This window comes from Amblyraja radiata, chromosome 1 (genome assembly GCF_010909765.2).
Source record: "Amblyraja radiata isolate CabotCenter1 chromosome 1, sAmbRad1.1.pri, whole genome shotgun sequence".
In the NCBI taxonomy this organism is placed as follows: Eukaryota; Metazoa; Chordata; class Chondrichthyes; order Rajiformes; family Rajidae; genus Amblyraja; species Amblyraja radiata.
In genome coordinates, this window is record NC_045956.1 from 51,045,230 (window position 1) to 51,059,020 (window position 13,791).

The 13,791-nt window shown below is 43.3% G+C and overlaps 1 protein-coding gene across 2 annotated transcripts in view; it reads right to left on the reverse strand.

The window, feature by feature from the left end:
* Positions 1 to 13,448, reverse strand: part of sh2d4a (SH2 domain containing 4A) — a 59,512-nt gene extending 46,064 nt beyond the window's left edge. The window contains exons 1-2 of one of the 2 annotated variants that reach the window (XM_033021827.1): positions 12,804 to 13,448; positions 8,265 to 8,552 (exon numbers count right to left, since the gene is read on the reverse strand). In XM_033021827.1, coding sequence (XP_032877718.1) covers positions 8,265 to 8,430 — 166 coding nt within the window. In that variant the 5' untranslated portion in view covers positions 8,431 to 8,552; positions 12,804 to 13,448. The remainder of the gene's footprint in view (positions 1 to 8,264; positions 8,553 to 12,803) is intronic. The other variant, XM_033021820.1, reaches the window with a different exon arrangement.
* Positions 13,449 to 13,791: the final 343 nt, after the last annotated feature.

Below are 13,791 nucleotides of genomic sequence, written 5' to 3' on the forward strand. Positions count from 1 at the left end.
AGAGAAATGTATTTAGTCAGAGGGTGGTGAATCTGTGGAATTCATAACCATTGATGGCCGTTGAGGCCAAGACATTGGGTATCTTTAAAGCGGTGATTGATAGATTCTTGATTACGGGTACGGGTGTCAGGGGTCATGAGGACAAAGCAGGCAAATGGGGTTGCAAGGGAAGGATAGATCAGCCATGTTTGAATGGTGGAGTCGACAGTGGGCTGAATGGCCTAATTCTGCTCCTAGAACCTATGAACGTAACAATGCAGAGTAAATGCTCTTTGTTCAAAACACACTCTCAGGTAATCAGACAAGAATTTAATCCGGCCATAGCAAATACGCAAAGTTGAATCGTTGCCAAGGCTGAGAGACTGAGAAATTAATTTCTCTTCCATAGATCTTTTAAATTTTTTAGCTTTAGAGATACAATATGGAAACAGGCCTTTCGGCCCCAGTCCGTACTGACCAACAATCATCTGTACATTAGCTCTATCCTACACACCAGAAGCCAATTAACCTACAAATCTGCACATCTTTGGCATGTGGGATGAATCCAGAGCACCCGGAGAAAACCTATGCGGTCACAAGGAGAACATACAAACTTCATACAGACAGCACCCAGTAACCAGGATGAAACCTGTGTCTCTGGCACTGTAAGGCATCAAATCTGTGTCATTGTGCCACGCTATTAATACAGATGCTGGCTAACTGCCCTGCGTTTCTGCATTCTGCACTTTGTTTTTATTTCATATTTCCAGCATGTGCAGTTTTACTTGTGATTTTCACCATCATCAGCAATGTACAGAAGCCTTGTGTGAAATCAGCAATATTCTATTCTGTTCAAAGTATCCTGCATGTTGGAACAGATTCACACTTTGCACCTTAAAGTTCTATACTCTTCAATTATGGAACTAGCAGAGGTAGGCGGATAGGGCATGGATCTCCAGTGTAGATAGAGGCTGACTAGGAGTGCAAGGGAAGACCGGGCCTGAAAATAATGGAAGGGGTCCATGAGGTGAGGGGGGGGCGGAACGATGTGGCATTTCAAATACTTTTGGATAGGTACATGGATATGCAGGGAATGGAAGATATGGATTATGTGAAGGCAGACAGGAGTTAGTCTTGGCATGACATTCGGCAGACATTGTACTCCGAAGGGTCTGTCCGTGTGCTGCCTGTAGAAAGGTCTCAATCCAAAACATCACTCTTCCATGTTCTCTACTGATGCTGCCTGACCTGCTGAGTTACTCCAGCACTTGGTGTCTTTCTTTTTTGGTAAACCAGCATCTGCAGATCCTGTTCCTGAGCTGTACTGTTTTATGTTCTATGAATGGCTGGGCACCATATAATTAGGGATTGCAAACCCCTAGGATATTAATAGTGGTGTTAACGGAAACAGAATATTAGAAATAGACTCACCCATTCAGCCCATTTGTCCTCTTCCATAATGCAATAACAGTCGATTTCTAAACACTGCACCACTTTCCTGCACTAAACTCACACCCACTCCTTGCTCTTAACCGTGAAAAATCCGTCTCTGTCTTGAATATAATCAGCATCAGAGCCTCTGCAACTCTCTTTAGTGGAAACCTCCAAATGTCCCAAAAGCCACAGACTGAAGAAATGGTTTTCTCACACACTGACAAAGTTGATGGACAGAAGAGCTGCAGAACAAGTTAAAGGAGAAATCTCGCCGATGCAAAAGCAGGTTGCATCTGGTCTGAGTCCTTAGCGACAGAAGCATCAAGTGTGGGAAGTAATATTGTGCAAGCAACTATGGAAATATGCACTGTATGCCATCAATGCCTGAACACCATTGACACAAAGAACCAGATCAGATTTAGAGGTGTGCGTGTGCATAGAGAACTTAATTGCACTTAACAGGCAAATTTGAGGAACAAGTCCATGAGACTGCACAAAACAGTGCACTGTGAAACTAGTTTTTTTTAATCCACATAGCAAAAAACTGGTTTCATACAAAGAGAGGAATCTACTAAAATTAGAAAAACAATAAATCAAATGGCAGCTTTCTCTACCGTTCTGCAGACTGTTATTAAATATTATTTATGAGGGTGTTGCCAGGGCATGAGGGCCTGGGCTACAGGGAGAGGTGGGCTAGGTTAGGACTTTATTCCTTGGAGAGCAGCAGACCGAGGGGGTGATATGACAATCATGAAGGGAATGGATAAAGTCAATGCAATCTTTTTCCCCCTAGGGTAGAAGTATCAAGGTAAAAGGGGAAATACTTAATAGGAAATTGAGAGGCAATATTTTCAGAGGGTGGTTGATATATGGAATGAGCTACTGGAGGAAGTAATTGAGGCAGGTACAATAACATTTACAAGACATTTGGACAGGTACATGGAGAGGAAAGGAATACGAGCCAAACTCAGAACAGTGGCATTAGCTTACATGGGGCATCTCGGCCAACATGAATGAATTGGACTGAAGGACCAGTTTAAGTGCTGTATGATTATGACTAATATTTTTCTCCTCAAACATCAAGTACAAATAGGCTTCAGAGCATATACTTGAAGTTACTAATGTATTAAAATGTATGAGTGTTTTGGATTTGTGTGTCCATGTTTCCGTCATGCCACCTGACTCAGCAATCCCTGTCCACACTACTTGAAAATCTAGTTTGAAGAAACAAGTCATGGACAAAGTTGTGATTAAATACAATTGAAAATACTTTTTGTTACAAAAATCCAAAATAAACAAACACACCCCAATTCCTTTAAACATTACTCAGCTCTCTGTACCTACTTTCATAGTAAAAGCTTACCTATAAAAATGAGCTCACTGGTTGTCTCCTTTGACAACCTTGACCAATTTCCCCCCCCTCCCCCCACGACATAAAAATACAGAAGCGACCCAAACAAGTATCTTTAATTTAATGAAGTCACCCGTTTCTATGCACCACAATGTCCCATGCATCACCACCATACAAACAATCCCCATCCACATCAGAATAGTTTAATAGGTACTAGAATGCAAATTAGTCACAGCTCCCGAGACCGATTTCTCAGCGGAACGGCATAGGCAGAACCCACAGAAAAGCTGTAATCTTGCTGCTGTTCCAATATTACTTCATTTAGTACACTGTGGTACAGACAAGAGGTGACTTTGGTCTGGGTACATTCTCCGATATAGTTTCAGTATTATAATCAGGTGACGATTAGGCTGACTACCATGCACTGACTTATGGCATCCTTCATATAGATATCTGCCACATGGCACATTGCAGAAGCCTGCATACAAATTAGAAAGCTTAGAGGTAGGTTTCAAGTGGAAGATGAACAAAAACGGGGAATGGTGAGAATTAAGGGGGCGGTGTCTAATCAGTGGTTGGATAAAGATTGTGGATAGCATAGATGACCACAGACAATATACCAAAGGATTTGTAAAGCTGGGAAAAGAGGATAATCAAAGATAGATTTTCAAAGGATGTAAATTTCAAACTGGATTTGTCGTGGAGAACTGGCAGCGAATGACAATAGAGACGTTGAGCAAGTGTCACTTACTGTAAAGGTAGTCAAACTTTAGAGTGTACGGGGTATAGGAGGGAGGCTAGCCAGCGGCATTGTCGTTACAAGGTCGTAGGTAGGTTGTAGCAGGCCATGATGCTAGTCGTAGGTACTCGTGGCATCAAGTAGGTCGGGGCGTTTTTCTAGCATGATGAAAAATGTCCACAAGTAAAAAAAGGTTGTGGATTAGGTCGTGAAAGTGGGACAGGCCCTTAAAGGACACAAGAATGTAGGCTGTATTAGGAGCAGTATTAAATTACAGCCAAGTTCCTGACCATTGATTTAGAGACAGATTCAAATCCCACCACGACAGCTGGAGAATGTACATACATCAGGAATTAAAGCTCGCCTCAGAAACAATGAAACTACCAGATTGTTGTGGAAACCTGGCCGATTGATTCATCCCTTGCATGTGGCTCCAGACCCATCCATGTGCTTAACTCTTTACTGCCTTTTTGGGGCACAGGCAATTAGGGAGAGACAATGCAAGCTGGCCTTGCCAGCAACATGCACTTGCTGCATTAGTGGTGACGGAACATGCTTTCATAATGCCCAAAATGCCAAATATGTGCATTGTACATAAACATGCGAACCTAGGCAAGGTTAAGCAAAGAACCCAAATTCAGTAACATGGCACACAAAAGGCAATGTGCGACCCAAGGGAAGTTCTACACTTGCGATTGGGTCAGAAGTTCAGCTTGGGGACACAAAAGGGAGAAGGTCAGCTTCAACCAAAGGTCACATACACGTCTGGAATGGATGTTTCACTGCAGCAAGGGTGCAGACAGTGAACCAATGGTTGACTGACTGACACACTAACAGGTGCAGGCAGGTGGGCAGGAATCCCCAGAGTCCACCCAGCTCACTCATCAGGTTTTCCCATTTGGATATTGGTGAGAGCGACAGCTGCAAAAGAGAGTGGCGTCAAGAGACAAAAGTGTGGAATCTCAAGTGGCTCAATGCCCAGAAGAAAGATCAAGTGAGCAGCATCAATTGTGAGGTCATTACTGCGGCTGTGAGCAGGGCTCCAGAACGCAGTCCCCTTGGCACCAGCAACAAGGGTGGCACCAATGTTTGGAGGGTATTCTGAAGGGCAAGGGTGATGAATGGAAAGGGCAGCATAGTGGCGCAGCAATAGAATTGCTGCCTTACAACATCAGAGACTCTGGTTCATTCCCAACTATGGGTGCTGTCTATGTGGAGTTAGCATGTTCTCCCAATAATCTCATGGATTTTCTCTGGGTGCTCTGGCTTCCTCTCACATTTCAAAGAAGTGCAGGTTTGCAGAGTTCAGTAAAATTGAACCTATTGTGCAGGATGGAGTTAGATGTTGATCACTGGCCGGCACTGACTTGGTGGGCTGATGGGCCTGTTTCCACGCTGTTTCTCTAAAAGTCTGAAAAAGGGAACTCAAGGGGGCAAGATGGATAGAGGATGTGGTTCTGCAAGTGGATGTTAGGAAGCTTGGAATGCCATTATAAAGCAGGTCTCAAAGGGTAGAAATCTCAGGTTTACTCCCGGTACCAATGCTCGTAAGGTATAGAAATAGGAAGATGGGGCAATTGAACAAGTTGTTGAAGTTGGTATAGGAGGAAGAGCTCAAAACATCAGAGACTTTGGGACCATCTCTGGCAGAACCTTAAATGGGTTAAACCTCATCAGGACAGGTACCAATAACCAGGTAGGTCCTCCACACAAGACAGGCACAAAATGCTGAAGTAACTTCAGGGTCTCGACCCACAACATCACCCATTTCTTCTCTCCATAGACGCTGCCTGCCCCCCCCCCCCCCCCCCCCCCCCCGAGTTACTCCAGCGTTTTGTGTCCATCTTAGGTCCTTCTCACTGTTCTGACAAAGGGTTCAAGACCCAAAACGTTGATGGTTTCTCTTTTCCACAGATCTTGCCTGACTTGACGAGTCTTACCACCATTTTTTGTTTCAGATTTTCAGTGTTGTTTTATTTTGCTTTTGGGGAATACTTTAACTAGCTTGGCAAAGGAATGGAACCCAGGGGGAGAGTCAAGAGAGAAACAAGGCAGGAACTGGATGTTAGTAAAATGAAATATTCAGCAGAAACAAAGAAAAATAGCAGCCAGAATATGGAAAATATTAGGAGGTCATATTTAAATACACATTCTCAACAAGGAGAGTGAATTCACAGCTCGAATATTAGTTGGATCTCATTGCCATTATAATAGAATCATAGCTGCAGGGTGACCAAACCCGAGCACTATAATTAAGAGAATGATTGTGAGATTGCCAGGAAAAGGATAATTGGAGACGGAAGAGACTGCAGACGCTGGAATCTTGTGCAATGAACAAACTGCTGGAGGAACTCAGTTAATTGGGTAATGTTTTAGATAATCGGGAACGTTGTAGAATTCAAAGAATGTGCAAAAAAGTACAAGACTAAACATTGAGAAACAAAAACCGACTGCAAGAACTTCCATCTGTAAAACAGAAGACAAGCAATGGTCATTTACAGACAAGTATGGGAAGAGATAGAGAAGGGGAGAAAGAAATGGCAGAGGAATTAAATGCTTGGCATCTTCCATGAAGTTAGACACAGAAAACACCATTAGAAATGGTGAAAATCTAAACATTTAGAGCAAGCAAAGTAGTAAATGAAATTAGTATTTGTTATTCATATTACTAACATGTCAAAACACTGATAAATCCCAAGCAGCCAATGGTTTACATCCCAAGGGTTTAGAAAATGGAGACTATGGAGATAAATCTTGGCAACTGGTTCAAAAATCAGTTCTGGAACTCGGTATTTAAGCAAAGAGGAAAGCTAAAACTGAAAGCCAACTGAGATCAATACTTACGAAAATGCAGGAATCTATAATAATGGATGTACAATCATGACACTTAAATGACTGAGCAGAGTGCGGGAAATAACACATTTGAGGAATAAGATCAAATATCAAATTAGAAACAGAAAATATGTGCAGGAGTAGGCCATTCGGCCCTTCGAGCCAGCACCGCCATTCAATATGATCATCCAAAATCATTGCCCCGTTCCGGCCTTTTCCCCCAATATCTTCCCAGCTGTTATCGGGCAACTGAACCATCCCGTCAGAAACTAGTGAGCGGTCCTGAGCTACTATCTACCTCATTGGAAACCCTCAGATAAATCTTTAACCTGACTTTACCTTGAGCTAAATGTTATTCCTTTTATCCTTTTAAGCCGTACACTGTTGATGGCTTAATAGTAATCAAGGTATCATCTTGTAGAAAAGAACTGCAGATGCTGGTTTAAAATGAAGATGGACATAAAAAGCTGGAGTAACTCAGCGGGTCAGACAGCATCTCTGGAGAAAATGAATATGTGATGTTTCAGGTCGAGACCTGAAGTCTGAAGAAGGGCCTCGACCCAAAACATCACCTATTCCTTTTCTCCAGAGATGATGCCTGACCTGCTGAGTTACTCCATCTATGTGTCCATGTATAATCTTTCCGCAGACTGGTAATCACGCAACAAAAAGGCTTTCACTGTACCCCGGTATACGTGAGAAATTAACCTAAATATAGATGCAGCAGAATTAGAAAGCAAATTGTTCATCACTGCTAGAAGTCAATATAGGAATCAAGACATCTTTCTGAAATTATAGTATTACTGCCATAAATGCTACTTGGAAATGTTAATGGTTCGGCATCATTGGTGCCAACTCCCACATTGTCTATCACATGCTCCTGTTCCTGCACTCCACAACACAGCATCCCTGGTCAGCAAGCAATGCTTAAACCTGGAATTTGTATTTCAACTGACATACAATTGCTGCAAGTCCCTAAACCAGAACACAACAGCCTGTTCTACCCAGTAAATATTAACCACTAGTGACATAGCATGATGTCACCATGTCTTTCACAGAATAGTTATCAATTGAAGAAATCAATACTGACATTAAGCCAGATTCCCAAATGTTTGGCTAAAATGGGAGGCATGGAGAGCAGATGGTAGCATTAATAATTGTTGCATCTAATGTTTCTAACGCTACAGCATAATAATTTCATAATTCCAGTTCCTATTTGATGGATATGATAAATAAACCTTTGTCTTAAAAAGGAAGAGAATCAATTTTCAGGAAGGAAGGAAGGCCAGATGTATTTAACAATTAAATTTGGAGGCAAATCAGAAACCAAAAAGGGAATTATATTCTCATGGAGAGATTAATAATCATTCCACATACTTTTCCACCACATCAACTAATGGAGATATGCAGATGCAGGAAACAAGTATCTTTAGGAACAAAATAAGATTTGTGAATGATCACAGACTCATTTAACATGTTAGATGATCATTCAACATGTCAGATGATCACTCAGCTCCCCGCATCTGATTATATTAGTGAACTCGTCCCACTTCCGAACACTTGCTTCCTAATCCGTAAAAGTTTATGGAAAGGAAAGGAAAGGTCCAAATCTTTGAAGATTACATCCAATTCCCTCTTCAAAGGAAATTGGATCCCACAACCAAAAGTTGTATCAGGAATGGGTCTGACCATAATCAGCCTGATTACTCTACCATATGTGCTAAACCCATGTTCTTTGCTTTCCCTCCATCATGTCAGCCACGAGAAACATTCACCTCATTTATTCAATCAAGAGGGTTATGGATTTAGATGACCACCAATAAACCTCCCGTTAACCCTTTCTTCTTGCAAGAAGACAGCAGTATATTTTACATGAAGTGTAGTTCAAATAAACATTTGACCTTTGTAACATGACCAACATCAGCTTACTTGTCGACGATTTATTTTCCTTTGATTCCAGTTTTTTCTCATTATCCTTCCATCTTCGAATCTGCTCCTGTCGCATTTTAAAGAACAGTATCTGTTTTTGTTCTTCATTGAGTTCAGCCAGAAGTTCTGGGTCAATATACATAGTCTCCAGTATCTGCTGCAGCATTTTCACAGCCTTGCTATTGCACCAGTTGCTCGAGTTACCAAACCAAACGCAGTTTATACAGAGGCTAAAAGTCGGCAGGAGTAACCCAAAGCTCAATTACTAGTGGTTCCTGGTCTGGCCACCTACAAAACAAAGAGAGAAAACAAAATTAGAATGTAACCAAAATGACCACATCTCAGCGCAAGTTCGATCCCAAATTCCTTCTTCCCCCAACTAGACACGTTCAAGAGGGTGTCAAACTAATAAACTAAATAGACAGCGGAGGCGTTTGCCTGACTGTCATGCTGTGAAAACAGAGAGGATGAGATGGAGTTTCTTCCCACAGGCCATCAGGACTGTAAACTCTTATCTCATCAGGGACTAATTTACTGTACTAATTTACTGTTGTGTTGTGTCTTTTTAAAAGTGCTGCTTTTTACCCCCTATTATGTAAATACTGATTCTGTTCTATTCTGTTCTGTAGCTTTTTGCACAATCCGCAGGCATTGCCACTTTCATTTCATTGCACATCTTGTATGTGTATGTCACAAATAAAGTTGATTTGACCTGACTTGAAATATGCAACTATCTTTAAAAAACATAAATGCCGAGAAGCTGCACGACAGTCCCGCCCAGGATGGCATGTCTGTCATATGTTGATAGAATGGAGCGGCTGGGCTTGTACACACTGGAATTTAGAAGGATGAGAGGAAACTTATTGAAACACATAAGATTGGGCACGATAGAGGCAGGAAACATATTCCCGATGTTGGTGGTGGGGGGGGGAAGAGTCCAGAACCAGGGGCCACATGTTAAGAATAAGAGAGAGGCCATTTAGAATAGAGATGAGGAAAACCTTTTTCACCCAGAGAGTTGTGAATCTGTGGAATTCTCTGCCTCAGAAGGCAGCGGAGGCCAATTCTCTGGATGCTTTCAAGAGAGTTAGATAGAGCTCTTAAAGATAGCGGAGTCAAGGGATATGGGGATAGGGCAGGAACAGGGTACTGATTGTGGATGACCAGCCATGATCACAGTGAATGGTGGTGCTGGCTCCTGCACCTATTGTCCATGGTCTATTTAAGCAATGAGGAAAATATATATTTTTAAATGACTAATCTACCAAGGTCAAACAGGAATAAAGTGACCCCATTATGATGGTGGCGCATAGTTTAGTTTATGATTGTCACGTGTACCGAAGTACAATGAAAAGCTTTTTGTTCTTTTATCCTGTCAGATAAAAGAATATACATGATTATAATTAGGCCATCCACAGTGTACAGATACAATATAAAGGGAATAACGTTTAATGCAAGAAAAGGCTATGTCTAGAATTATGCTTAAATTTTCAAGTTAGGCTTTAGAGTCAATAATAGGGAGAAACAGTGCACTTGATCCACCTTAAAGTTCACATCAATCACTTACCACACATTTACACGTATCCTATCTATATTTATTCTCTCCACGTCAACTCCCCACCCCCCACCCTCGGTTGCCACAGTTACCATTGCACCAGCAACAATTCACAGTGGCCAATTAATCTGGCGACCTCACGTGTTTGTGGTATGGGGGGGGAGGAGGGACCAGAGTGCCTGGAGATCACAGGGTGAACATGCTACACCTGGGCGTCAGGATTGAACCCTGGTCACTGGTACTTTGAGGCAGCAGCTCTACCTGCCACACCACTTTGGTGCCTGCTTCAAGACTCCAGCATCTGGATAACTTGTATCATTCACCAATTCTGACAAACACTCAGCACAAATCTCCCAAGTTAGGCAGACAGTTCACTGCAGGATTGTAGGAAATGCGGTGCCAATGCACATTAAGCCACTTATGACAGAAGTCTTTCTGCTCACCAGGCCAGAACAATCCCATTAGACCCATTCCCCTTTTTATTGCCTTCCCTTTCGATCCGTTTTTTCCACTTAGCTATTCCAAAAGTAATATAATGCCATAAACTCAGACATTATCTGATTCGCCTATACCTCTTTAGTCAGAGGGAGGTGAATCTGGGGAATCCATTGCCACACACGGCTGTGGAGGCCAAATCAATGGTTCGACAGATTTTTGATTAGTAAGGTTGTCAGGGGTTCTGGGGAAAAGGCTGTAGAATGGTTGTGACAGAAAGCCAGACCAGCCGTGATTGAATGGTAGAGTAGACTTGATGGGCCGAATGGCCTTATTCTGCTCCTAGAACTTATGAACCATTGTGGATATGGGACTTTGTCTGGAAATGGTGCGTTACAATGCTGAGAACTAATTCCTGCATTTGTATCCCCTCTTCTTTACCTCCTCAGGTTTGGCTCGATTGTATTTATGTATTATCCAATTTGGCTGAATAACATGCAAAATAAAGCTTTTCATTTTACCACAGTATCCGGGACTACAATACATCTAAACCTAATCTATAGTAGCCTATGGTAACCTACCAGCCTATTTTTTGGAATATGGGAAGCAGCCAGAACACACAGGAAAAACTCAAACAGCCACACGGAACGTAAACCATGCAGCCTTCAAGATGGTCAGAAGCAAACCTGGTCTCTGGAGCAGTAAGGCATGGGCACTAACTGCTATGGGGGTATGAACATTGAATTCTCCAATTTTAGGTAACCTCTAACATCTGCCCTTTCCCCCCCCAAGCCCCACTTCTTCCTCACTCCTCACCTCACTCCTACTTCCCCAGCCCCTCCCCTGTGCTCCACCTGGACTCTCACCCCCCCTACATCCTTCCTCTGGCTTCACAATTTGCTGATCTCCAATTCTTTTGTCTCACACCTTGTTTTATTCATCTCTGGCCTTTGTCCAACTATCTTCTAATCACTCCCCCCCATCTGTCTTCACATATTACCCGTCACACTTTGTCCTATCCCTCCTCTCTTCTGGCTTTCTTCCCCCTCCCATCAGTCTGAAGAAAGGTCCCAACCCAAAACTTCACCTATCCATGTCCTGCAGGGATGCCTCCCGATCCACTGAGTTATTCCAGCACTTTGTGTCTTTTTTTCCCCATAAACCAGCATCTGCAGTTCCTCTTTTCCACTTCTTCAGCCTAACTGGTTGCTACTTTTATGGCCGATGACCCAAGGAGTTGACTTGATGGCTCGTTCCAGTGATGACTGTGTAACATTTGCATTAAAATATAAACAACCGCAAGAACCGCCTGAGAAGGTAAAGCAGATGCTGGAATCTTGAGTAAAAAAGGGATTCAGGGACAGCTTCTGTCCAGCTGTTTTCAGGCAACTGAACCATTTATTATCAATTAAAGAGCTGTCCTGACCTACCATCTACCTCAATGGAGAACCTCGGACTATCTCTAATCGGACTCTACTGGATTTTATCTTGCACGAAAAGTTAGTCCCTGTCCTATGTGTGAACGGCTTGATTGTAATCGTGTTTTGCCTTCTCGCCGACTGGATAACAGGCAACTAAACACTACACCTCGGTGCATGTGACAATAAACTAAACTAAAATGTTGGAGGAAATCAGGTGGTCTTCTGACCGAAGACCATTTCCCACAGACACTATCCGACTCGGTGAGTTCCTCCAGCTATTGTTTTAAAAACTTTTAACGATTGACATTATTTCGTCCAAACCCAGCGATTCGGAAGAAATATAATATGTGATACTCAACAATGATATTAATTATGCCTGATAACATCAAATACCCAAGCCACATACAGGCATGAATACGTTAAAAGCTGTCGAACGAGATTTAGGACAACACTGAAATGCTTAGATTCTCGTAAGTGACAATGCCTCAAATTAAAATTAATTCCACTGATTGCACCGCGTCACAACTGAGTGATTCATTCTAATGCATTGACTGTTCCAAATGCAACTGCGGTTTGGTTAACTTGGCAAGGACGCTCCAATATAATGGAATGAGTTTTTTCGGAAGGTCATCGTTGCAATGGATTCTTAGGAATAGCGCATTGCATGAGTCACGGATGCAAGGGGCCCCGCATGAAAAGTCGCATTCGATTTTAGCTCCCATTTTTAACAGAACACATTTCATACAAATCTCACTTTGTAATTGAAAACATACAGCTGCAAAAAACTTCTAGGTTTAGTGCCAAGAACGCCATGTGTTAACTATGCTTCAAACAGAAACACACTAAGCTTTATATTTGAATACCAACGTCTATATTTATCTTACAAGTCTGTATTTGTCTTTAAATCTGACTTTCCAGTATATTGTAACAAGTTGTGAATAGGCAAAAAACTTCACCAGAAGCATTGTTTTAAATGAAGTGGTCCCACTTCTAATTCATTTGGTACCAGTACTGCATTGTAAACGTTCATTTAAACCATTACACCAAACTCCGCCAGCATTAAAGGGGACCTCTTTAAAATGGGGCACACGCTAGCTGTTTTTAAATGAGTAATTAAACTCAACATACCCCCACGCGGTCCAATGGGCAGTTTAACTTCCTTCGCCAGGGTACAGAGTGCAAAGTAGGAACAACAATGCGAGTCAGGTCATTCAGCAATTGGTAGCAGGAAGAAACTCCATGTTTAATCAACACCTTGCATTTCTTCCGTTACAAGGGAAGGAAATGCCTCCGGGATATTGACGCGAGCCTTCCTTGCTCGCCGCTCTAATTCGATGGTAGTGGGAAGGTAAGAAACTCACCAGCACTTCAATCTTCCGGGGAGCTGGAGCTCTCTCCTTGCCAAAGATCAGAGAGTGGGATCTACCCTCGGTTGCTTCCGGCAAAGCATCACCGCAGCTCCCGGTGAAGATTACGGTCACAGTACATGGATATGCTCAACGCCGGCAGTGCAGCGACTCAGCCGCTCTCCCCGCCCAGAATGAATTCCTGACAGCGGCTCGCAAGTGTTTGCCCGTAGACGAAAGCGCCAACTCTTTGACACGCACTCCGGACATGCCCGGGTACTTTCCCGAAAGCAGCAGGCTGGAGGGGAGAGGAGACGAGTCCCTGTGCAGAGCTAGCGGAGTAAGTGAGTGAGTGGGGCAGCGGGAGGGGCCGAGCGGCGAGTCTACACTTCTACCGCGTGCCTCACATTCCAGCCCGGGGCGGCATTAGCATCGCCACGCCCCTTACCGCTGACGGACAGGCGACCCGCCCAATCACACGCCGGGAAACCGCGTTCCACCCCTGTCCCCGCCCCCTGCATTGTAACTCTGGCGTTTGTCTGGCCAATCAGACGCCGGCGCCCTGCTAGTCCCGCCCCCGCCGTGTTTGTTACACCTTTACCTGTGGATGAGGGAAGGTGGCGCAGGGATCGCTGCCCATCTGGGGTTTGTGTGGCCGATCGTGAATGATGGACGGCCCGAGAATGATGAACAGGATCCGGCCGAGTCAGCATGGATTTACGAAGGGGAAATCATGCTTGACTAATCTTCTGGATTTTTTTGAGGATGTA